This window comes from Protopterus annectens, chromosome 2.part1, assembly GCF_019279795.1.
Source record: "Protopterus annectens isolate FY-2018-M chromosome 2.part1, PAN1.0, whole genome shotgun sequence".
NCBI lineage: Eukaryota > Metazoa > Chordata > Ceratodontiformes > Protopteridae > Protopterus > Protopterus annectens.
Genome location: NC_056729.1, coordinates 946,843,694 through 946,871,411, shown reverse-complemented (window position 1 = coordinate 946,871,411; position 27,718 = coordinate 946,843,694). Strand labels below are relative to the sequence as shown.

The following is a 27,718-nucleotide window of genomic DNA, read 5'->3' as shown; positions in this document are numbered from 1 at the left end:
AGATATAATGTCTGTGCTGCATTTTAGCATGTGTAGGACAATGCATAAAACAGACTATTCTGTCTCCTGCAGATATGGTGAGAAAGCAAGAAAGAGCTGATGGGTCATGATTTCCTGCCTGTCAACAAGAGAAGAACATGATAAGAACCCTTGGAGAGTCATCACCAACTTGTTTTATAATGTAAATATTTATAAATATGTCAGATTATGCATGTAGTATACTTCTGTACATTATTGCTTTTAGTTGGATTGTGTCAGCTTGCCTCCTATATATAACAGTTATATAGAATAACATGGCAGTATTTCTTATGAATAAAACCTCGGACAGCACCTGAGTGACTTAAAGTCTCATTCTCACTGATATCCTGGCAATATCTATCACCGCTGACCACCCCCTGCAGTCCCCAAATGTCTCTCCCCCTACCAGTCCGACCCCATCCCGGCCTCCCCACACCATCCAGAGAGATAACTTATTTCTCCTCATATTGGTCAAACACTTCAGAACTTTTCTCCACCTTTTTAACAAAACCTCAACGCTACACTATAATAACTGTGGAGAAATTAACCAAATTAAAAACAATAAAACCACTGCTGGATTAAGTAGTTATAAAGTTAAGTGGATTTTATTAAATTAGTTAAGCACGTCTATCTTTAAAATGGTGTAGAACTTATTCAGACCTGAAAGTAAGAAAGAAGAGGTCTCTTTTAAAAGGAATAAAATCAAATGACAAGCGATGTAACAAATAAGCCAAATCACCTGACCAAATTTAAACATTTGATTCTCACATGGGGTAATTGGCTAGGCTTGAAATGGCCCACAAGGGTAGTTAGCCTAGTACTAATCTATGAACCCTTAAATCTATGAACTCTGAATTACTAAACACAGCAAACTTAATTAATGCCTTAGGGTTCTAGCTAGAGCATTTTTCAACTGTTTTATACACTGTCATGTTGGACATGCTACACCTAAAGAAATCCCAGTCCCACAGAGCTACACGCTCTAGGGACCTAAACCTTGTCACCACAATAAATACGGCATGCTGGAGGGATAGAGTCCTGTCCCAGAGACTTCCCATACTCTGTAACAGGCTAACCATCTATGTCAAGCAAAGTTCTTCATTAGCACTCTTCAAGAAAAATCTTGATGAGTGGATGGGAAATAGGAAATACACCCCAGGGATCACTTCTGTGTCTCTGCTCGACAGTGGCACAGGAAAATAACTTTCTTGGGTGGCGTAAGCCAGGGAACCTTGTTGGCTAGGCTTACATAGGCCCTTGGGCCAATAACCTAGTACCTACCTATGAACCTATGACTACTTGAACAAAAATCATGCCTAATTAAAGAAATTCAATCTTATTTTTGTTTTTCTTTGTAGGAAAAATTAAGCTGGGTCCAAGGTTTAATGCTCAAAGCTGACAAAAATAGTCCCTGATACACCAAAAATACAAATGCTTGTGAGGGCACATAGATCATTATCTGGGAATAGTGCCTGACTACCTATTCACCCACCCCCAGAGAAAAAGACAGTCACTTTCTGGTCTTAGATTGGGATGAAACTGAAAGACCAAATAGCCACAGTCATGCATTTCAAGTTTTTGCTGTCATACATGTGCATAATATGCCTCCTCACAACTACATACACAAAACAGCCATCTACTGTTTAACTCTCTGATGTTAAGACTAGGATGACAATGAAAGAAAAGATGGCCACAGTAATATATTTCAGCTTATTGCTTACACACATATACATAGCATATCTCCTTACCCCATCCCCATAAGGCAGCCACCTGTATCCATGCTATTGTTTGATTGTGAGGATAGTGAAAAAAATAATAATCACAAAATGTACTCTATTTATTGCTCTTAGATAGTACAATGCCCACAGACAAACTATAGCAACCTTCTGTGCATACATCTGAGGTTTTACTGTCAGGAAGGTTAAAGAAATAATGACGGCAATGTACCCATCTAGAGCTCATATAAGCTATAGTGATGTCCGTGTACACCTCTGTACATGGCAGTTTTAGATAAAACTAGGTCTGGAGTAGAGGCTGAGGATGGGACTGTTCTACTAAATGTGAGTCAAAATCCCATTATACAAGCCAGGGAGCCTGGGACCACTAGGACCCCCCGAAGCTCTGAGGATCTAGCTGTATTGTGATGCATTTTTATGTCTTGTTTTTAAAAGATAATTACTTGTTACCTGATTTTTTTTTCTGCTGGCTAGGAGAGCTCTGGCTATACCAATCTTTTGTACATACCTCTCAGTACAGTTGGTTCTACTGAGGAGGGGGTCTTTTGGGGGGGAAGAGGTAAAGAGATGTGGTGCATATATATCTGACATCAAATATGTATGTGTCTTTGTAGTATAGGTTCATAGGCTCAGCTAAATCACTCAGTACTTAAGGGAGACTAACAATGTCCCTCATTAAGTAGACCTTCATCACATATCCCCAGTAAAAATTTGCAATTACCTATTCAGTCTTCCAGGTTGATTTTAGAAGTTGTTGGACAAAAACTGCTTGATAGCTTGTTCCAGAAAGGTATACGTTGGTAAGGCAATTGTCATGCCATCTGGTATTGTTCATGTGGTAGCACAGGCTTAGGAGTGAATGTTTGCCTTACTATGACTATAGATGCAAAGAATTCAAAGAGTGCTTGGCCATTCATAGCATGGAAGTATTGTGTGTGCTCACAGATAAAATCAGTGATATTATTTTTTCATACATGTGATACTGACATTGTTTCTGACATGCCAGGTCTATCTCAAAATGCACACACAGACACGCGCGTGCACACACACACACACACACACACACACACACACACACACACACACACACACACACACACACACACACACACACACACACACACACACACACACACACACACACACACACACACACACACACACACACACACACACACACACACACACACCACCTGCCTAGATGCAAATTGGAGAAACACCGTTTTTTTGTTTCTTTTGAGAAACACCAGTTTACCAAGCTATGTTTTTGTTTTGTTGAGGAAAAATAAGAGGGTCTATATCAGTTCATTGAAACGGTTGAAGTTCGAACACCATATGTTCGAACTTCTAACCATGAAGTATAAAAACATCGAAGTCTTAGAACAGCAATTTTTTTCCCAGGGAAAAAAACTGCTGTTCCAAGAAACACACACACAACACAAGCACACCAAAAAAACAGCAATCCACACACAAACACTTAAAATCCTACATCTAACCCTACACTAAACTGTACATACACTACTATCTATCCAATTACCTTAACCCAAACCCTAACCTTAAGGTCCGTCACTATCGCACACTCACCTGACCGGCGCCCTAACCCTAACTCACCTATCCCGCCCTAACCCTAAAGTCTGTCACTATCACACACCCACCTCACTCGTGCCCTAACCCTAACTCACCTAACCTGTGCCCTAACCCTAACATCCACACAATCGCACACTTACCTGAACCCGACCTGTAACTTCCCACCACAGTCCTGATAATCACAAAGCCACAGAAATGGCCCACCAAATTCTTTCCCTGGGAAAGAATTCATAGGTTCATAGGTTGATACTAGGCTATCTGCCCCAGGACATTTATAAGCCTAGCCAGAGTATGTTTGGCTTTCGCCTCCCTTTTAGATTAGTTAATTGTGCCTCTGTATAGTAGGTCACAGAAGATAGCCCTTTTAAGGTTAGTTTACAGTGCCTCTGTCTAGCAGGGACACAGAAGAGATCCCAGGGTTAAACGTACAATCTCCCATCCACTCATCAAGATTTCTCTTGAAGAGGGTCAGTGAGGGGCTCTGCCTAACATAGATTGGGATTTTGTTCCAGAGTGAGGGGAGCCTCTGGGATATGAATCTGTCCCTCCAGCATGCCCTATTTATTGCTGTGCTGAGGTTTAAGTCCCTGGAGCATGTAGCTCTAAGGGAATTGGATTTCGTGAGGTGGAGCATGTCCATTAATTCTGGGTTGGACATGGCTTTATACATCAGGCATAGATCGCCTCTGAGTAGGCAGTAAGCAACTGAGTAGAGCTGGAGTTTCTTTAGCCGAGCTGCATAGGGCATGTGTTTGAGGCCCTTGATCCTCTTGGTGAGGTACTTTTGGGGTCTCTCCAGTTGCTGCAGGTGTCGGGTAAGGTACATCCCAAAAGGGACATTGTATTCAATTATGGGCCTGATGAGTGATGAGTAGAGGGGCACAATGACCTCTCTTGATCTAGATGTGAACTCTTTCGTGATAAGGTGGGCTATATAGAAGGTCTTTCTAACCACTTTGGCAACATGATTGTCCAAGAAGAGATTACTATCTACTTGGGTCCCCAAATCCCTAATTACTTCTTCCGTACTTAATGGATTACCACCTATGTGGTAATTTGTGGGCACTTTGTTTTCCCCAAAGGGGATGACTATGCACTTTTTGGCATTTAGCTTGAGGCCATGGCTCTGGCACCAGGTATCCATCTCTGTGAGACCCTTCTGGAGGATGTTTGTGTCAGCCGGAGAGTTGATTATGGCTCCCAGTTTGCAGCCATCTGCGAACTTGGTCAGCCATAGTCCTCCCGTGTTAGCCTCTACCTCAGAGCAGTATATACCAAACAATAGAGGTCCCAGGACTGAACCTTGTGGGATGCCACTTGTTACTGTTTTAGAGTCTGACATGGCACCTGCAATTCTGACCATGTGGGTTCTATCCCTGAGCCAGTTTGCAACCCATCTTGTGACATAGGGGTTGATATTTAAGCTGGTGAGTTTATTAATGATGCCCGAGTGGGGTATTGTGTCGAAGGCTTTTGTGAGGTCCAGGTAGGCTGTGTGGACTACCTTACCTTCATCTATGGCCTTGGTAACTGTTTCAAAGAAGTCAACTAGGTTTAAGAGGCAAGATCTGCCCTTAAAGCTGAATTGGGTAGGATCCAGTGTCTGGAGGTTCCCAATGCCTTTGTTTATGAGTTCCATGATAATACACTCCATAGCTTTGTAGACCAGACTAGTCAGGCTTATAGGGCGATAGTTTCCGGGGTCCGTTGTGTCACCACCTTTGTGCAGTGGGGTGACTGTTGTTGTACGCCATTCTTTGGGTACATATCCTGTAGTAAGGCTGAGACTGAACAGTGACTTTATGTGAGGGTTCATTTCTTCTTGAAGCTCGTGTAAGACGCAGCCCGGGACACTGTCCGGTCCCATTGATGCTTTGTTTTTTGCTTTGGAGAGGGCAGCTTTCACCTGTGCATCTGCGATGCCAGGGAGGCTACATTCTGTTGGGATAGACATTTGCTCTTTTGGGGGGAAGGGGGGGGTTTGCACTGAACCTGTCTGCCAGGATGTTGGCAATGTCTGTGGGTTCAGTGTATTTTTTGTCATTTTGCACTAACTCAGAGCATATCTGGGAGTTGCCACCCAGATTCCTGACATAACTAAAGAAGGCCTTGTGATTATCTTTAGCGTCTTGTGCAATTTTTCTTTTGAAGCTGGCCTTAGATGATTTTATGAGGGATCATAGTTTCTTGCTAGTACTGATTAGAGATGCCTTCCCTTTTTGGGATTTTGCTCTATCATGTAGTAGCTTCCTCCTTCTGTTGTATAGCTTATTTATGGCCGGGGTCCACCAGACAGGTCTCCTACCTTTGGAGGAGTGAGTCTTGGTTTTATTTGGGATAGCACAATCCATGCATTCCTGTAGGTGTCCATAGAATGCATTTGTAAAGGATTCTGCAGTTTGGGCAGTGTTTTCCAATGGCCTGGGGGCTTTGAAGGATTCCACCTCGGTTTTGAGAAGTGTAAAGTTTGCTTTTGAGAAATTTTTCACCGTGGTTTCCTTGGCTGGGGGTGTGCACGGGATATGGATGTCCAGTGAGATTAATTTTTGGTCTGATCTTACCAATGAGGGGTTTACCTCTGGTGTGGAACATAGAGTCCCCATGTTGGTGATGACCAGGTCCAATATGTTTTCCCCTCTTGTGGGTGTGGTGACCAGTTGTTCCATAGCATTTGAGTTTATAAATTCTAGGAACCATTGGGCGAGGGTGTTGGGGCTTTGAGTAGTTTTCCCAGTCAATGTTTGGGTAGTTGAAGTCACCCAATATTATGGTGTTTGGAGAGACCTTCATATTCTCCAGTATTCTCAGGAAAGCCAAGTGGGGTTCCTGAGTTTGGGAGGGTGGTCTGTAGCAGGCTACAAACTGAAAGGCAGTTTTGCCCACTATTAGTTGCACATGGATGGTCTCCGATGCTTCATGCAGTGCCAGTAACCTGGAGGTGTGGGTATCTTTGATGAATATGGATACTCCCCCTCCTTTTGTGATTCGGTCCGAGTTTTGGGGCCGAAAAGCATGGTATGAGGTATAACCTGGTAGTGCTGAGGTGCTCTCGGGGGCCTTGAACCAGGTTTCTGTTACTGCACAGATATCGATATTCTCCATACTGAGGAGAGCCTCGAGTGCGTGCATCTTGAGATTTAGACTTCTGGCGTTGAGCAGCATTGCCCTTAGTTTTTTTTTTTCCTTGTGTTGTCTATGGAGGTGGGTTTGTCTTTTGAGCCTTGCCTAAAAAAGGCACTATGGGGGTGGCAAGAGCCTTAGCCAGTATTCGAAAGCCCAGGGGTGACAGGTGCAAGCTGTCCCTAGTGAAGCAACGTGGCTTGTCGAGCATGTCATCCCAGGCTGACAGACACTGGATCTCCTTTGAATGACACCAATACTTTAGCCAATTGTTAAAATTGATCATTTTGTCTTTATACTGTGGCATCATTAATGGTGAGGGCAAGATGCTACTCAAGGTCAGGGTCATACCGGCCTGGGCTACATGATCAAAGAGCTCCTCTGTGTCTCTTTTCATATAGTCCAGGGAGATACGTCTCAGTTCATTCACACCAGCATGGACAATGACAAAGTCATATTTGTACTTGCTTTGGAGTGACGTGTGCTTGTGTTATGTGGCGGATCCTGGCACCCGACAGACAGCTTACAGTGACCTTCTCCTTGTTCAGTCTGATGAGTGGGACGTCAATGTGTCTGACAATAGAGTCACCTATTACAAGTGTATTAGGTGTGTTGTTTAGCCTTAAGGGCTGTGACTGTGTGGCACACTGACTTTGTGAAATATATGATACGTGGGTATTGTTGTGGGGTAGCGGTTGCTTGGATGTCTGCTTTGGAGGTCTCTGCTGCATTGGCAGATTTTTATTTAGAGCCTCCGAGTATGTTTTTGTGTTTATGCGTTTGGTTTGCTGATGCGATAGGTCTATGTGAGACTGGATTTGTGGTGTGTGTGGTTACCTTCTCCTCCTGACTGACTGTGCCAGTACTAGGTTGAGAGAGCTCATCCTCCAGTTTGGCTGTATAGTTGCATCTTTCACATATATTTGAGCTTGTTGGGAGGAGGAGAGGGTGGTCTGTGTACACAAGGCAATTGTAACATTGCCTCAAGATTCCCAGATTCACTAGCTGGACTTGAGAGTAACCCTGAAACTGACTTTTGGACATGCCAGAATAGTACAAGGAACTGCTTTTTGACTGATCAAAAAGGACCAATAGGGAGCCAAGTACTTAAAAAGAGTATAAGAGGGTGTAGTGCTTTCATTTGTTAGTGTTTACTTATAAGATTACTTATAAGAGCAAGTGCAGGGCTTTGGAATGAAAATAGAGTGCTTACTTTGAGAGTTAGAACAGTTCTAAGGGAAAAAGTGAAGAGTAGACTTTATGGAGCCGGGAATAGTTTAAACTTGTTTAAGCGGAGCTGCCCGATGCTGCACGGTGTGCAAAATCGTGCAAAACCGCGCAAATGCGGGTTTTAAAGCAGGGAAACTGAAAGAGATAGGAATTGACCCAAAATGGCCAATAAGCTACTAGTTTCTGGGCTGAGACCACTCCTCCAGGGACAGATAGCCCGCTCAAAGCTCCCCACTCCCACTGGTGAACAGAGAAGCTTCCTCCTATCCAAGTAAGGATATGGGCAACACAGGAACCTATACCACAGTCCGGAATTCAGCAAAGCCTGAAATCTGGACTAATCTAGTTCAGCAAAGACGAGAAAAGAGAATTTTTTTTTGTTTTTTTTTTTTTGCAGAAAACAACAGAAAATCACACAGAAAACACTGTAAATGCTATAAACAGGCTAGAGCACTTTAGTGTGTAGCCTACAACAGTTAAACAATACAAAAATGACTTAAAATGATATTTAACAAGTGCAAACTGTAAAAAGCAGGTAAGGCAATACAATTATAACTTTTTCAAGCACAGATCAGTTAGAAACTCGTTTTTTAGGCGGGAAAAGGCAGTCGGAGCAAAAAACAGAGAAAAAAATACTTAAATCTGGAGAAAGTCTCTCTTAGGTCTCTCTGTTGCCTGTATCACTCTGCAGGACACCACGAGGAGCAGTGCAGAGTTGTATACTGGTGAAAAACCACGCAAATGTGGGTTTTAAAGCAGGGAAACTGAAAGAGATAGGAATTGACCCAAAACGGCCAATAAGCTACTAGTTTCTGGGCTGAGACCATTCCTCCAGGGACAGATAGCCCGCTCAAAGCTCCCCACTCTCACTGGTGAACAGAGAAGCTTCCTCCTATCCAAGTAAGGATATGGGCAACACAGGAACCTATACCACAGTCCGGAATTCAGCAAAGCCTGAAATCTGCACTAATCTAGTTCATCAACGACGAGAAAAGAGAATTTTTTTTTTGTTTTTTTTTGTTTTTTTGTAGAAAACAACAGAAAATCACACAGAAAATACTGTAAATGCTATAAACAGGCTAGAGCATTTTAGTGTGTAGTCTACAACAGTTAAACAATACAAAAACGACTTAAAATGATATTTAACAAGTGCAAACTGTAAAAAGCAGGTAAGGCAATACAATTATAACTTTTTCAAGCACAGATCAGATAGAAACTCGCTTTTTAGGTGGGAAAAGGTAGTCGGAGCAAAAAACAGAGGAAAAAATACTTAAATCTGGTGAAAGTCTCTCTTATGTCTCTCTGTTGTCTGTATCACTCTGCAGGACACCACGAGGAGCTGTACAGAGTTGTGCGGTGTTCCGCGGCTTCGTGATAATTGGTGTTTGAACTTCACAGTTCGAACATCTGGTGTTTGATCGTCAGCCATTTCGACGAACTGACATAGACCCAAAATAGAGCACTAAGCAAAATGCAAACATATACAGGGAGGACATGCAGACTCTACACAGTAACCATGGCTAATAATTTAACCACAGAAGCAAGGAATGTGAGATGGAAATGCTATTCACTGGTCAGTGAGGAATAATCAGTTGCCTTCATACACAGCCTGCCCAGACCATCGAAGATAGCCATTTATTGTGACCAGTTGTTCCATAGCATTTGAGTTTATAAATTCTAGGAACCGTTGGGCGAGGGTGTCGGGGCTTGATTAGTTTTCCCAGTCAATGTTTGGGTAGTTGAAGTCACCCAATATTATGGTGTTTGGAGAGACCTTCATATTCTCCAGTATTCTCAGGAAAGCCAAGTGGGGTTCGTGAGTTTGGGAGGGTGGTCTGTAGCAGGCTACAAACTGAAAGGCAGTTTTGCCCACTATTAGTTGCACATGGATGGTCTCCGATGCTTTGTGCAGTGCCAGTAACCTGGAGGTGTGGGTATCTTTGATGAATATGGATACTCCCCCTCCTTTTGTGATTCGGTCCGAGTTTTGGGGCCGAAAAGCATGGTATGAGGTATAACCTGGTAGTGCTGGGGTGCTCTCGGGGGCCTTGAACCAGGTTTCTGTTACTGCACAGATATCGATATTCTACATACTGAGGAGAGCCTCGAGTGCGTGCATCTTGAGATTTAGACTTCTGGCGTTGAGCAGCATTACCCTTAGTTTTTTTTTTCCTTGTGTTGTCTATGGAGGTGGGTTTGTCTTTTGAGCCTTGCCTAAAAAAGGCACTATGGGGGTGGCAAGAGCCTTAGCCAGTATTCGAAAGCCCAGGGGTGACAGGTGCAAGCCGTCCCTAGCAAAGCAACGTGGCTTGTGGAGCATGTCATCCCAGGCTGAAAGACACTGGATCTCCTTTGAATGACACCAATACTTTAGCCAATTGTTAAAATTGATCATTTTGTCTTTATACTGTGGCATCATTCTTGGTGAGGGCAAGATGCTACTCAAGGTCAGGGTCATACTGGCCTGGGCTACATGATCAGAGAGCTCCTCTATGTCTCTTTTCATATAGTCCAGGGAGGTACATCTCAGTTCATTCACACCAGCATGGACAATGACAGAGTCATATTTGTACTTGCTTTGGAGTGACCTGTGTGCTTGTGTTATGTGGCGGATCCTGGCACCCGACAGGCACTTTACAGTGACCTTCTCCTTGTTCAGTCTGATGACTGGGACGTCAATGTGTCTGACAATAGAGTCACCTATTACAAGTGTATTAGGTGTGTTGTTTAGCCTTAAGGGCTGTGACTGTGTGGCACACTGACTTTGTGAAATATATGATACGTGGGTATTGTTGTGGGGTAGCGGTTGCTTGGATGTCTGCTTTGGAGGTCTCTGCTGCTTTGGCAGATTTTTATTTAGGGCCTCCGAGTATGTTTTTGTGTTTATGTGTTTGGTTTGCTGATGCAATAGGTCTATGTCAGACTGGATTTGTGGTGTGTGTGGTTACCTTCTCCTCCTGACTGACTGTGCCAGTACTAGGTTGAGAGAGCTCATCCTCCAGTTTGGCTGTATAGTTGCATCTTTCACATATATTTGAGCTTGTTGGGAGGAGGAGAGGGTGGTCTGTGTACACAAGGCAATTGTAACATTGCCTCAAGATTCCCAGATTCACTAGCTGGACTGGAGAGTAACCCTGAAACTGACTTTTGGACATGCCAGAATAGTACAAGGAACTGCTTTTTGACTGATCAAAAAGGACCAATAGGGAGCCAAGTACTTGGTGTAGTGCTTTCTTTTGTTAGTGTTTACTTATAAGATTACTTATAATAGCAAGTGCATGGCTTTGGAATGAAAATAGAGTGCTTACTTTGAGAGTTAGAACAGTTCTAAGGGAAAAAGTGAAGAGTAAACTTTATGGAGCCGGGAATAGTTTAAACCTGTTTAAGCGGCGCTGCCCAATGCTGTGCGGTGTGCAAAACAGCACAAATGTGGGTTTTAAAGCAGGGAAACTGAAAGAGATTGGAATTGACCCAAAACGGCCAATAAGCTACTAGTTTCTGTGCTGAGACCACTCCTCCAGGGACAGATAGCCCACTCAAAGCTCCCCACTCTCACTGGTGAACAGAGAAGCTTCCTCCTATCCAAGTAAGGATATGGGCAACACAGGAACCTATACCACAGTCCGGAATTCAGCAAAGCCTGAAATCTGGACTAATCTAGTAAGCAAAGACGAGAAAAGAGAATTTTTTTTTTTTGTTTTTTTGCAGAAAACAATAGAAAATCAAACAGAAAACACTGTAAATGCTATAAACAGGCTAGAGCACTTTAGTGTGTAGCCTACAACAGTTCAACAATACAAAAACTACTTAAAATGATATTTAACAAGTGCAAACTGTAAAAAGCAGGTAAGGCAATACAATTACAACTTTTTCAAGCACAGATCAGTTAGAAACTCGTTTTTTAGGTGGGAAAAGGCAGTCGGAGCATAAAACAGAGAAAAAAATACTTAAATCTGGTGAAAGTCTCTCTTAGGTCTCTGTGTTGCCTGTATCGTGCAGAGTTGTATACTGGTGAAAAACCACGCAAATGTGGGTTTTAAAGCAGGGAAACTGAAAGAGATAGGAATTGACCCAAAACGGCCAATAAGCTACTAGTTTCTGGGCTGAGACCAGTCCTCCAGGGACAGATAGCCCGCTCAAAGATCCCCACTCTCACTGGTGAACAGAGAAGCTTCCTCCTATCCAAGTAAGGATATGGGCAACACAGGAGTCTATACCACAGTCCGGAATTCAGCAAAGCCTGAAATCTGGACTAATCTGGTTCAGCAAAGACGAAAAAAGAGAATTTTTTTTGTTTTTTTTTTGTTTTTTTGCAGAAAACAACAGAAAATCACACAGAAAACACTGTAAATGCTATAGACAGGCTAGAGCACTTTAGTGTGTAGCCTACAACAGTTAAACAATACAAAAACGACTTAAAATGATATTTAACAAGTGCAAACTGTAAAAAGCAGGTAAGGCAATACAATTATAACTTTTTCAAGCACAGATCAGTTAGAAATTCGCTTTTTAGGCGGGAAAAGGCAGTCAGAGCAAAAAACAGAGAAAAAAATACTTAAATCTGGAGAAAGTCTCTCTTAGGTCTCTCTGTTGCCTGTATCACTCTGCAGGACACCACGAGGAGCAGTGCAGAGTTGTATACTGGTGAAAAACCACGCAAATGTGGGTTTTAAAGCAGGGAAACTGAAAGAGATAGGAATTGACCCAAAACGGCCAATAAGCTACTAGTTTCTGGGCTGAGACCACTCCTCCAGGGACAGATAGGCTGCTCAAAGCTCCCCACTCTCACTGGTGAACAGAGAAGCTTCCTCCTATCCAAGTAAGGATATGGGCAACACAGGAAACTATACCACAGTCCAGAATTCAGCAAAGCCTGAAATCTGGACTAATCTAGTTCAGCAAAGGCGGGAAAAGAGAATATATATTTTTTTTGTTTTTTTGCAGAAAACAACAGAAAATTACACAGAAAACACTGTAAATGCTATAAACAGGCTAGTGCACTTTAGTGTGTAGTCTACAACAGTTAAACAATACAAAAACGACTTAAAATGATATTTAACAAGTGCAAACTGTAAAAAGCAGGTAAGGCAATACAATTATAACTTTTTCAAGCACAGATCAGATAGAAACTCGCTTTTTAGGTGGGAAAAGGCAGTCGGAGCAAAAAACAGAGAAAAAATACTTAAATCTGGTGAAATTCTCTCTTATGTCTCTCTGTTGTCTGTATCACTCTGAAGGACACCACGAGGAGCTGTGCAGAGTTGTGCGGTGATCCGCGGCTTTGTGATAATTGGTGTTTGAACTTCACAGTTCGAACATCTGGTGTTCGATCGTCAGCCATTTCGATGAACTGACATAGACCCAAAATAGAGCACTAAGCAAAATGCAAACATATACAGGGAGGACATGCAGACTCTACACAGTAACCATGGCTAATAATTTAACCACAGAAGCAAGGAATGTGAGATGGAAATGCTATTCACTGGTCAGTGAGGAATAATCAGTTGCCTTCATACACAGCCTGCCCAGACCATCAAAGATAGCCATTTATTGTGTACAGTGCTGGTGGCTGATTGTGATGGAAAATGAAAAAATACTGACTAACTTGCTATTGATAGATATACTGCAACACCCCCATGAACAAACATTTGCACAGCAATGATTATTTTACTCCTATTTTAGCAAATATAAAGCATTCTGTGACAATGTTCAGCCAAGTTGGTTGAGTGACTGTTTAACTGTGATAAAACAGCAGCAGCAGGAATAAGTCGCATTTATACACAGATGGCTTCCAGACCCATCAAGTACACCACTTTGCTGACTGTGTACATGCACCTAAGATGTCTGATTGTGACTTAAAGAATGGCCACAACATCATTCCAAAATTGCCTCAACAACATCTTTTTAACATCATTTACATAAAACATATTGTTGCCATATCTAAAACAATGCAACAAATGTCAGTCGCTAATTTTATCTTTAAGTGATAATTTTTCCCTTTCTAGTTATAATACTTAACTCCTATAGACAAACAACGCTACAACAAGAGAGCTGCAAATTAATTTCTATGAGTTCAAAGTTTATCAGCAGTGTGTTCATAATGTCAGCTCCATTACTAAATTTTTAACATAAGTTAATTGATCAGGGCCATACAATCATCAGAAATCCATCTTCTTTGGCAAAATTCCAAAGAAAGAAAAACTATAATATATCATTTATAGAGTATTAAATATACATATTCAAATGTTGATTTAAACTTTCACTAAAAAGTTATTCCTTGTGAGGAGAGCAAAAATATTTACAACATGCAAGCTAAAATTGCATAACTCATGCTGATAAGCTGTGCAGTTTTAAATACCTAAAATTCATACCAAAAATGTATTCCTGGATGTTTTCTGAAATACTATTTTTTTAGTTCTTAGAAATTTTTTTGGACAATGGCTGTAGCTGACCATTGGCTTGCACTGTAACTGCCTCTCTATTTCTATCTCCTTGCTAAGTACTATAAACCCACCTGGTTAAGGCCACTGGAAGAGTGGGAAGGGGACTGGGAATCCACAGAGCTGAAAGCAGGGAATACCTCCTCACCTGGTGATAACCCTCCAGAGGAGAGGCAACTATCAAACTGGGAAAGGAAATGGGCCCTATAAGTGGTGATGGGAGAGATGCCAGTCTCTTGTAGTGTCATCCTGCAATATACGCCAAGGGCTTTTTATGCTCTGCCCTACTTGCACAGCATTGTGTTCATATCAAACACATATTAGTAGGCTGAGCAGGTTATGAGGAGAGGCTCAAGGATGTACCCTTCCCAAGCAGTCATGTTTCAGCAGCTCTCCCACATGCCCATCCTGGTGATATGTATGAGTACCAGCCTCTACCAGAGTTCCAAAAAGTCTCTGCCCAGCACACTGCCTCCCTTAAGAACAGAAACATCCATCCTCTCCTGCCTGCACTGTCAGGCTCCTGAGTTATTAATTGAACTCAGATCACCTGAGAAGTGGTGAGGGCTTCATCCCTCTACATTAACGGTGCAGACTTAAATCATCAGAAATGCTAAAGATTCAACAAAACAGTAAAGGCCTTTTAATCAGAGCTGTGAAAGAAAAATAAATACTCCTTTGTAACACTGATAGATATACAAAAGCAATATTTAAAATGTTACCTGATAGAAGAGATCACAAGTTTGAAGTCTTTGATGAGCTGAAAGGCATCCCCACGATGTAAACTGCAATTGAAAAAAAATGCTTGTGTTGATTAAACATTTCTTGCATGGGATTATTTAACATCAATAGTCATGCATCAATTCTCATAGATCTAAACTTGTCTGCTACTGGCCAACTTTTGCAAGAAACATCGGTTGATAAGTTTGAGCAAAACTCTATCATAAATAAGCCCTGTTACTTTCTTAATAAACTTTTTAAATTACTTTTAGGCATATCTTAATAGGATTGTATTTGTTTATTTACTGACATTTGATTACCGGGAAAGTCTGATTGGGTAGAAGCCCATTTTCAATGGAGACCCAGGGAGAAAAATTGCAAATTATTACAAAACATTCTAAGAACTATAATTTTACAATCTTCAAAAATAAAACAAAAACATCTGCAGTTTAAATAATTGTAACAAATTAGACATAATATAAAACATTGGTTAAGAATCCATACAAGTTATATGACAATTTTTTAATATTTAGAGAAAGTTTAGACAGTTTGTAGAGAAATTAAAAGTAAGTTTGTCTAATACAAGCAGGGACTACAATATGAAGTGAGGGAAAACAGGCTTATGGTATATTTAGAGAAAAAGTCAGAGAAGAAAATTTGATAGAAGTAAGGACGTAAGTGAAGAAGGGAGAGTAAGACATTATATGGAATGAATGGTACTTGTTCACATTTAGGGATATAGTTTACCCTGGTTTTGAGCAGTAACAGAGCCATATTTTAGACAGGAAGTCTTTCATAGTGGTTTTGAAAGAAAGGAGGAATGGTACTGACCTGATGGATACAGATAAGGAGTTCCAGGCTTTAGCAACCTTGAACAAGTACAGACAACACTCAGCAGACTTGATAGGTTTGTATACAGACAGGAGTCTTTGGCTACTGTATCGCAATAACCAACTGGGAACATAATTGTGTATAATGTTTTTTAGTGCTGGACAAGTAGATGGATGCTGGATAATTTTATAAGTGGTAAGAAATTGTGTATATGTTAGCTGATGAGGCAATTTAAACCAATTTAGGCTTTTTATTGCTATACAGTGGTGGAGTATTTGCTGAAAATTTAGCAAGTTTGTTACAGAATCATTCAAGTTTTAATTTTTGGGAAGGCTGGAGGTTAATGAGGATGGAAAGCACCATAAAGAAGTGTTGGGAGGAGATAAGCAGTGGCAAGGGTAGTTTTAGTTGTGTCAGTGAGAAAGATTTTTGCTCTGTAAAGAATCCCTAATTTCTGATGAATTTTTCTTGTGCAATTTTATATATACAGGTCGAATGCAAGATTATCATCCACTACCACCCCTAATAATTTGCTATGAGAAGTGACTTCAATTTTTGTATTATCACGAGAGAGGACTTTAAATTTTGTTTTGTTTTTTCATATGAGAGAGGAATTTGGGGAAAAAGGTAGTAGTCTGGTCTTTTTTGGGTCAAGCATGAGTTGTGAATTATGAAGCCATGTTTCATTGGTTGCTAAAGCTTCCTTGCGGACCTCATCTATAAACAGGCTATATAACAAAAGGAAGAAACTACTGTCTAAGAACAACAGTGAACTGATTCAGCAGATAAAGAATTCCCTTTATAGCATAAACAAACAAATCAGAAATCTTGTCAAGTCCTCCAAAACTAATTATAAAGCAAAAATAGCATCCCTAACTAAGGATAATCAGAAGCCATTCTTTAACTACATCTGAAGTCTGAAAGAGAATGCCTAGCTATGTGCTGAACTGGTAGTGGATGGCACCGCCCATACTCTACCGGAGGAAACTGCCAACCTGCTAGCTGACAGATTTGGTGCAAACTTCACCTCCTTGTCCCCGCCAGCCATACCCCAAAGCATACCTGGCACTGTTCCACAGCCTATTATCTCAAGAGAACAGGTCATATCTGCACTCTCCAAGGCTAAAAATACGTCTTCAATGGGAGCAGATAACACCCCAGGTTTCCTGTTAAACAACCTAAAACATGACATAGCAGACCCACCTGGTGCCCTCTTTAACCACAGCCTGAGAACTGGATATGTTTCCAGTGGAATGCAGAACAGCAACAGTAATCCCCATGCACAAAGGGTGGGGGCATCAGCCGACCTGGGGAACTATAGACCCACAAGCCCAACTAGCCTCATCTGCAAGGCCATGGAAAGAATCATTATGAACCTTATCAATCAGGGGTTGGGAGGGTGGCCTAATGGTTAAGGTGTTTGCCTTACAAACACAAGGTGCATGGTTTGAGTCTCACAAGGGATAACTGGCTAGGCTTAAAATGGCTCGCAAGGGCAGTTAGCTTAGTACTAACCTATGAACCTATGAACAAAGACATAGGTGAGCTCTAAACCCTAGACCCAACCCAGTTTGGATTCATTAAGGGTATATCATGCTTGTTAAACCTGGATGACTTCTTTGAGAAAGTCACTAAAGCCTTGGACAAGGCTAAGACAGTATGTACCACGTACCTTGACCTAGCCAAAACATTTGACACAATCCCTGACTCAGGTATTATAAAGAAACACTCCCAGCTGGGAGTTAACCTTACGTCACTAGATGGGTAGCCAATTGACTCAGCAACAGAACACATACTGTCAAAATAGGATACTTCAGTTCCGGCAGAAGACCAGTTACCAGGGGAGTAACACAGGGTTCTGACCTGGGACCTTTACTGTTTGGAATTTATTTCTCAGAAGTCCAGGCAAATGCGGATGGCCTATGGCTGATCAAGTTTGCTGATGATTGCAAATTGGATGCAATCACTAAATCCCCTAATGATGTCAACATACCGCAAAAAGGGTTAATGTTGATAAAGGACTGGTGCCAAAGCCACAGATTAGAGCTAAATGAAAAAGAATACAATATTATTCCCTTTGGAAAAGCTGACTTCCCCGCTAATTATACTATTGACAGCACCCCCATATGCATAAACTCAGTGATATAGGATCTGGTACATAGGTCAATAGCAATCTGAAGTTTGACCACCAGGTTTCCACAGTAGTAAGAAAAGCCTTCTATGTGGCACATCTCATAAGTAAATTCATTACATTCAGATCTAGGAATGTTATAATTCCATTATTCATGGCCCTCATCAGACCAGTAACTGAGTACAATAGTCCATTTTGTATATAACTCACCAGGCAACTGCAACAGCTAGAGAGACCCCAGAGGTTTCTCACCAAGAAACAAGACCTATGGGAAAAGACAGAAAGCTCTGTCACTGTACTTTGTATCCCACAGTCTAAGTGGTGAACTGTTCCTGGCCTACAGGGCAGTCTCTGATCCTGCTCTAATGGAAATGTTGAACATTCACAAATCAAATTGCACAACAATCATTTGCTCCAGGGACCTTAACCTAGCCTGTGACATGAACAGACCATGCTGAAGAAACAGATACATCTGCCAGAGATTGCTACTTCTCTGCAACAAACTCCCAATTCACTTGAAACAGAGCTCCTCCCTGACCTCCTTCAAAAGCAACCTAGATCAATGGATGGGTGATGGTAAATTCATTCTGGGGGGTGGCATCTATGTCCCTCATGGACAGGCGTAGATGGTATTAAGTACAATAGACTTGCATCTCTGTGAACATCTCTCACCTAACTTAGGACAGTTGGGGCAATTCAGGATAAATATGGTTAGGCTTCTAAGGGCTCTGGGGCCATTAGCCTACTGACCATCTATGAACCTATGAGTAATTCTTTGGAGGCATACCATGATGTCAGATGTGCAAATGAGAATGTAATCATGTGTTTATTCTATTAAGGTGGATGTATAGAGGCTGTTGGTGAAGATGTTAAAGAGGAGGGGACCAAAGATAGAGCCTTGTGGTACATTGGTGGCAACTGGCAGGTAAGATGAGAGAGAGAGTGGAGTGCCATTTTAATGACTGTTACCTATCGGTCAGGTATCTTTTGAACCACAGAAAGGTGGGCTGAGAGAGACCTAGTGAGGACATTTGAAGTAGAAGTTTGTTGTGACAGACTGTGTTGAAGACTTTAGGGAAGTCTAGAATAAGGAAATGACTAGTTTTCTTTTATCTCTAGCTTTTTTGACAGTATCAATACTGGTTAGAAGGGCAGAACTAGTACTATGGGAAGGATGGAAGACATGTTGTTTAGGGGATTGGAGTTCTTTCTGCAGGAGATATTCTAGCAATTGTTTCTGAATACATTTTTCAAGTATTTTTGTGAGGGGAGATAAGACTGCTATAGGTCTAAATTATTGTCTGTTGAATCTCCTCCTTTGTGCAGAGGGATAATGTGTGACTTTTTCCAGAGAGAGGAAATGTGGGATTCTTGGACTGACCTATTTATAAGGACTGAGACAGGATATGCAGTGCTATTGTCTACTATTTTAGGTACTTGCTTAGAAGGTCATCAGCTGAAGAAGAGCCCGGTTTAAGCAAGCAATAATGCTTAATGTGTAATTAATGCCCGCCCAGCGGTACAGTTTCTGTTGGAAGACTGTACTTTTGTCAGTAGTGTTTTCAGATGTAAATTCTGAGCACCCAACACTGGATTCATGCCAACTCCCTAACAGCAGTTTCAGTTAGTGTTAGTAATGTAAATCAATAATGTTGAAAGCCACTTTCAGAGATACACAAAGTTTGCTGTTATCATCCATATAGGAAGAGACCCCACCCCCTCATCTTATATAAACAAACTCCACAGCCTCGCAAACTCAATAATTGCTGAACATATTTTCATCAATATTGATTTGTTGTACCAGTGCTTGCACAACTACCATGTGCACGCGTGTCAGATTTCACTAGTATAACATTCACAAGCACATTTATACTAACCTAGATACACTCTGTAACATAAAGAAAAATATGCTTGTGTTGTGTAAAATATATTTATTCTAAGGTACTGAATATTCCATATTAAAAGCAAACAATGTGATCTGTGTAAATCAGTAATTCAGGAAAATGACAAATTCAAAGCTGAATTATATGCCAAGTTGAAAGAAAGCCTCTGCAACAAACAGATCATTATTTAGCTTTTTCATAATCCACGTCATGTCAACAATAAGCAACTGAAAGGCGGAGCTTTGGTCATTTCCAGAAAGTGTCCTGGGGAAAGGCATGTGTAACATTAGACAAAATGGCAAGATGGTCAAAATCTTGAGTGAGGCTCCCTACTGTAACAAACACCGCAAAACTCCAGGAGAAAACAAACGTGAACAATCACTGTTTCCCTTTTAATTTGTTTTTGTAGTGGATAAGACTTCCCCACCCCTCCATGTGGGGGATGCACCCCCATTCTTCTGTTACTCTTATTTACTAAGATGTTGCCATAATTCACAGAAAAGGGAATACTCTGAGATGCAGTATGCCTGGACTTATTATATGCAAGTTCCAACACCCCCCCTCCATGTTGGGGATGCACCCCTATGCTTTTGTTACTCTTATTTACTAAGATATTGCCATAATTCAGAGAAAAAGGAATACTCTGAGATACAATGTGCCTGGACTTATTATATGTAAGTTCCCATTTTTGTACATTCAGTCTCACTTTTCTGATATTCATACTTACAAGTCTCATAATTCTAAACTTGTTGGTGTTGCCTAGTCATTAATTTAGTCGTGTAACTCTTTGTAATCTTAAGGACGTAAGCATACCAGGCCACTCTGTGAATGACTACTTCATTAGGTTCTTCCAAATTTATATTTACCCTTGATTAAATATACAAACTGCATTGCTTAAAAGAGCTATCCTTTTGGCAAAAAAACATGTGCTTGATCTTGAATTAATGAACTGTGAATGTGCAACGTTTTGTTTAACTGAGTAAGTCACAGAATTTAAGTTTTCAGATTGTGTGTATGTGTGTGTGGGTGTGTGCATGTTTGCGTGTGTGTGCGTGCGTGTCTGTGTATGTGCACGCATATATTTGAAGATGAAATACTGAAGTGGTATTGAAATTCCAACTGTGTGTGTGTGTGTGTGTGTGTGTGTTTGTGTGTGTGTGTGTGTTTGCATGTGCGCACGCATCTGTGTATGTACATGTGTCTATATGAAGATGTAATACTGAAGTGGTATTGAGATTCCAAGTGTTTGTGTGTGTGTGTGTGTGTGTGTGTGTGTGTGTGTGTGTGTGTGTGTGTGTGTGTGTGTATACGTGTGTTTATTAGAAGATGAAAGATTGAAGTACTCTATGGATGGTGAGATAAATGGCATACAGAATATCTCAAACTAAGTAAGTGTGTATTTGTTTCTATGTGGTGGGGTGAACATTGCAGGACATAGGTGCTGCCAGACTTCTGAATGTGGGGGTCATCACACACAGGAACTCCATTTCATTCTTAACTTGTTCTCAGCAACTTGGCATAAAATAATATCATCGTATTGAGATGTACAGTTACAACTCACATGGACCTTCACTCACCCTTAAGCTTTATGTCTCTTGCTCTGAGCATAGAAAAGAATGGGTTGTATGGTAGGGGTTATAAGACTGTATGTTTCTACAATGGAAGCAGAAATATTTTAATAACACAACATAAATCATGTTAGTAAACTTTGAGAATGATGCATTGTTTACAGTTGTAAGCAGTATGATGGAGTCTATCTGATATTTAAAGCCTTCTATCTTAGCCTGACAGGCTGTTTACATGTTGCTTGCTCTGGTCCATGTTTAGTATCAGTATCTGATTCCACCTCAGTTTGCTATCTAAATGTAAATGCCCCCATTAACATCGTCAGACTCAAAAGAAAATGGTAATTGAGGGAATTGAATGGCAAATACACAGAACAAAAATCAGTGAAGCTACATGCAAATAGCAGTCTCTGTGATTCTAAACATTTGATTTGCTTGACACCTAGCAGATGCACCATTTTTAGGTTCATAGATAAGTACTAAATGACCTGCTCTTGTGGGCCATTTTAAGCCTAGCCAATTTCTTTTTTACAGATGCGAATCAAAGTCTTACCCTGTGTCTGTAAGGTAGACACCTTAACCATTATGTCATTACCCTAGCCTCACCTTTCATTTTTCTCACTTCTTCCTTTAAAGTTTCTCTATCCCTCTATACCAGCCACTACATATCACATGACAAGGGAGTGGATGTTACTTTTTGGGGTATGTGGTCCCTGACTTTCTTTATTACAACAGTTCTTTACTGAAAAATTTCCCACAATCACAATGCTGCTGGGAGCAGTCCACATATATGATACAGCAATTTGTATAAACATGAAGAAAAGAAAGAAAGAACAAAAGAAAGAAATGCAAAGATACATAAAAACACTTCAAATTAGTTAATAGCCAGTCAGCCTCATAGATTCAGCTTCAATTAGTAAATGCAGATTCCTTATTAGTCCCTCTCAAGATCAAATGGTATTTGCTTGTGTAGTGCAATACTGCACCACTGTCTCCAAGTGACTCCATTTATCTCTCTGACTTTTATAACATTAATTATGGACATTGCCAATCATTAGCGGACTAAAGCCGAAGACACAAACAAATTTTTCCACCACCTTGTTATTATCTTCTTGGAAACTAGCAGAATTTATTGAATCAAATGTTTTATGGGCCATTTACTACTGACTACAGCACTAATGAGCTTCTGCATATGGTAACATTGCAAGGGTAGAAAAGTATTTATGCAAACATTTCCATCCAAACATTCTGAATTTCCTAGACTTTGGCTGTCTTAAGGGCAAGACAAATGTACTTCTCGGTCCCATCTGTGGGCTTCAAATCTTATTTCTACTTCCAAACTCTGTTCCAGGATAGACAAGTATCACTCACTTTGTTAAACAATTCTCAGCATCTCTAACTGTTTCATTATGCAATCTTATTTTTATTAGTATCTTGGCAGTGGTGCAGCATTTGCACTGTCACCTCATAGTAAGAGGTTCTCCAGTTCGATTCTCAGCTTCCCATGTCACAAAGACATGCATATGGAGCATTTCTCCCTGGGCCTCCGCTGAAAATTGGCTCTGTTCCAAGTCGTACTTTCCCGGCAAACAAATGTTAAGAAATAATAGATAAATAAATAAATTATTCCATACTGTCTTAAAAGCAACATATATCAGGAAGTCACCTGGACAAAATTTTAATGAATGTTTAGCATCTTCCCAAGTAATCAGATACTTTTCTATTACTAGTTCTTCCCAATAAATCACTGTCACTTTCTGAAATGCTCAGCTACGTACTAGGAGGGCAGGAGCAAAATATTCCATGACTCACGCTAACTGGTAGAAGCAAGAGGAACCAAAATTCGAAGAATCTAAGTTTCCCTGTCCCACTACTTACTGAAAAGAAAAGAACATCTCCTTCAACCAAGACTTTCTCTTGCTCCCCTCATAATACTGTGACCAGAAGCTCCATTTGACTAGAGAGGGGTGAAACTGTCCCTGATAAAGTGCCATTTGTTTCCAACTTGCCTGATAAGTTGGATCCTGCAATATGCAGACCCATCTGGCCTGAGTAACTTTATGATAATATCTAAGATCTGGGAGATCCAACTCTCCTTCTCTTCTGGTTAACAGAGTTTATCCCCGCCCACTCTAAGTTTCTTGTTTCCGAAGATGAATCTTCATGCTTTTCTCAACCTCTACCCAAAAGTTTGGCCCAGGGTCAAATAGAAAGGCTTGCCCAGTATACAAAATTTGTGGAAGTACAGACACTGACATTTTGATGGCATTTACTTTGTTGTCAAGGCCAAGTAACAGTAGTTTCCACCTCCTTATCATGATGAGACACTGTCACACACTGCTGCCCAGATACGCTTACGAGAGTCCCCACTCCCTCTTGTGAACCATATTCCCAGGTACTTCTTCCTGAAGTGACCCAGCAGGTAGGGATATTAGGATTGGAAGCTACTTGATAATTTTATTTCTCCACACTAGTAGAACAAGATGTATTAAAGAAAAAAGAAGTTATGTCTTACCATAATGTTCCATCTGTGTTGTACATCTTCTCCTATCCTTGACTGTGGGTGGATTCAGATCCGTATCTCAGAACCAACTTGGCCATTATTCCAGCTCACTCCTTCCAAAAACTCTTGAGCTTAGGCTTACCCATAATGCTCCCCTAAGGATTACCTCAGATCAAGTTTGGACAAGACAGTGACAGACAGTAATAACAGATGAGAGACTATATCTGTATTCATAAAATGAAAGCCCAATCTGCTGGGACAGATCCGTTCCACTAAAAAGCCTGAAAGGCAGGGGGAAGGAGGGTGGGAATGTCAAGGATAAGTGAAGATCGAAAACACAGATGCAACATTATGGCAAGACATAACTTCTTTATCTAATGTTGTCAATCTTCACTTAATTCTTGATGTGGGACAGAGTCCCCAGCTACCGAAATCTTGGGAGGTCTCACAGAAGTATATTCCTGAGCACCATTGAACCAAATGATGCTCTTCTTGATTTACTACTGAATTGACAAAGAGCCTGTGCTTGACCGGCATATGGTAAAAAGGCACTTTTCCAATGGGCAGAATGCCGAAACAGAAAACATTGATTACACTACAGCGAATGGGTGGTGTAGGTTGATTATCTCTGTTTGGCATTGTGAACAGAGACTGCGGTTCAGTAAGGAAGAGGGAATTAACCCATTTCCTCACTGTTGTGCAATCTTGAAGTTAGTATATATAATTTGCAGGGGGTATGGGGAGTGCAAAATAGTAAAATATACATACCATTGACTGTGGAATGTCATGGTATGTTAAGCTGCATAGCATGGGTGACTGATGTCACCTCCTGCTATGTAGAATACATCAAACTATGAGTGTCACATTTAGTTTCACCTTAGCTGCCTTTTCAATGGTACAGATTCAGCATTTTTGATTGACATTGTGACCAGCTGAACGATGCAGTTTCATTAATTCAATAATAAGTCGCTCATCCCCTAGAGACCAGATCCAGCTTGTAATGAATAATAAAGGTATGCAGGGATGCCCAACTAGCCGCAGCATATATGTTGTCTATAGAAGCTCTGGAATGATAGACTGCAGAAGCAGCTATTGCCCTGGAAGAATGTGACTTTACAGGTCCTGGCAGTTGTACTTTCTTTTTGTTATAAATGAAGGTTATGTGGTTCTTGAGCTATTTAGCTAGAGTAACCTTAGAAACTGGTTTGCCCAGAGTAGCAGAAGAGAATGAAACAAACAACTGATCAGATTTTCTGAATTCTTTTGCTCTGTGAATGTGAAAACATAATTGTCTGTGAGCATCTAGCAAATGCAGACAATATATACCTTTGCTTGAAAATTTACACCACTTTTGGTAAAAAGGAAGGATTTGTTCACAAGGACACTCTGTCCTTATGAAACATTAGGTAAGGAGGCTTGCAAGATAAGGCTTTTAACTTAGATATTCTCCTAGCAAAAGTAATAGTAATCAAAAATTATGGCTTTCCAGGATAAATACTTTAAATCGCAATTTATGGATGGTTCAAATGGGAATTAATTGTAGATTGTAGCACCAGATTCAAGTCCTAAGGTGTGGAAGTGTCCTTGTATGGAGGTCAAAGCTCCTTTCAGAAAGGCTTTACAAAGTTTGTGAGACATTACAGCTGTATCATTTACCATTATGAAAGTCTGAAATTGCAGCTAGATGCACTTGTATAGTTGAGGAGGATGTCCTTGCATTGAAAAGCAATGCTAAAAACCCCAAGAGCTTGTCAACTCGTGCAGAGTATGGGTCAAAGTTGCTCTCTATAGCCCATTTTGAAACTTTTTGCCACTTGCTGATGTACAATCATCTAGTCGAAGGTTTCTGTGAGGTTAGAACAATTCACTGAACTGGTGCAGTGAGACTAGTATGCCTGGTAATCAGTGGAACTGGAGAAGCCATGCAGTGAGGTTGAGAGTTTGAAGATTTGGATGAATGAGTCTCTCCGAATGGGACAATAGGTCTGGAGCTGGGTCCAGCATCCAAGGTTTCTGAATTGGGTGAGGCCAAAGAAAGGGAAACCACATCTGTTGAGGCCACAATGGGGCAATGAGAATTATCCTGTTGTTTGACCTGTTGGCTTTCTTCAGAAACTGGGAATTGACAGGCATTAGGTAGACTGGGGGCCAATTGTGAAGGAGAGCATCTCTCGATGACTCCCTGGAGGGGGAATCAGAGCAAAGTAGCCGCTGTAGTTGTTGTTCAGGGAGATGCAGAGATTGTAGCATGGTTTGCCCCATTAGCAGAATATCCTTCCTGCCACCAAAGGATTGACAGACTATTCGTGAGGCATCAGGATGCTCCTGCTCAATTTGTCTGTGATCACGCTGGAGCAATTAGAAAGCAGTTGGATGAAATTGCCCATTGCCATACCCTGAGTGCTTCTCGACAAAGAGGGTAAGATCTGATTCCCACTTGTTTGTTGATGTACCAAACCACTGACATATCATCTGTTTAGATTGCAATCGTTCCTGAGGGGAGGGTTTTGAAAAGTTTGCAATGCCAGGAGCACTGCCCTCATCTCTAGAACACTGATGTGCAATTTGGCCTCTAACTGGGACCAAGTGCCTTGGACTGTCTTTCCCAGATAATATCCCCCACCCTACCTGGGATGTGCCTGTGGTCACTATGGCTTGGGGCTAATGAGGAACAAAGGGTTAGCCCAACAAAATTTCATTGGAATGAAGCCACCAACTCGGGTTTTTCCTTGCACGTAGTAGGGATCAACACCTGATGAGACATCGGCTGATTCAGTAAAGAAATAGAAGTTGAAGTTATGGAGTGCCTGTGAAGTAAAGCATTTAATGTAGAAGGTCTAACACACACTACATCACAGCATGATGGAGTGAGTCCCCAGAATAAGGAAAAGCAAGAAGATCAGGAGACAAGTGAAGAAGAAATATGGACATGGAAAAGGAAAAGAGATTTAATATGGTGTAATATTTATGCAAAGGAGAAAGCAAAACTAACCAATACAAAAAGAGCAGCACCAAAGATATTTGAAGAGAAATACAGGCAAAGGAATCAGGATATGGAAAACTTTACAATACAAAAAATAGGAAGACTAAGAGGAAAAGTAGAAAAAGAGATTTAATCTTTGAAGACTTTCTGGGGGAAGAGATGCGATGCCAGTGTTTGTGTTTAACACCACTCCTTTAAATTCTAAGTGTTGTGTTGGCTCTGATGGGATTTTTCATAAATTACAGTGATTCCCAGTGAGGTGCAAGTTTGAAGAACATAGTTCCTTGCCTATAACAGTAGACGTCTGGTGGGTGTGGTAATGAGCCAGTAGTCTCTATACAGAAACATGCGGAATCCTTGCAGACTGAAGTGAACTGCTACAACTGCCATGCATTTGGTGAACACCCTGGGGGCTGTGGTGAGGCCAAAATGCAGAGTTCTGAACTGATAATGACTGGATCCCAGCCTTAAGTGCAGGAGCCCTCTGGAACTTTTGTTCATTTTTATGTGATAATACGCATCCTGAAGATCTAGTGAGCACATCCAATCTTTTCCTAAGAACAGAAGTATAGACTGATCCGTAACCATCCAGAATTTGGTTTGTTGAACTGAATTGTTCAACACACTGAGATCCAAAATCGGTCTCCAGCCCCCTGTTTTCTTTGGCACTAAAAAGAATCTTAAGTAAACTCCAGATCCTGTCTGGTCTGGTGGGACTGCTTGGATGACTGTTTTGTCGAGCAGTTTTTGAATTTCTAAGACTGCTGCATCTCTGTGACTGGGTAGAATGTCTGGAATTCTCTATGGTTGACTGGGCTGTTCTGAAAATGGGATATTGTAACCACTGGTGATAATCCTCTGCACCCAATTGTCCACTGTTATGTTTAGCCAGACAGATAGGTGCAGGGATAATTGTCCCCCAACTGCCTCCAGAGGATGGCAATTGTGCCTCCATTCAGGGGCACTGATAA

At 41.1% G+C, this 27,718-nt stretch overlaps 1 protein-coding gene across 1 annotated transcript in view; it reads right to left on the bottom strand.

Annotated features, from left to right (window-relative positions):
• The window catches only part of LOC122794923 (probable ATP-dependent RNA helicase DDX60), a 2,818,219-nt gene that overhangs the window by 48,816 nt on the left and 2,741,685 nt on the right, over window positions 1–27,718 (bottom strand). Inside the window, exon 37 of the mRNA XM_044063516.1 lies at window positions 14,854–14,916. Coding sequence (XP_043919451.1) covers window positions 14,854–14,916 — 63 coding nt within the window. The remainder of the gene's footprint in view (window positions 1–14,853; window positions 14,917–27,718) is intronic.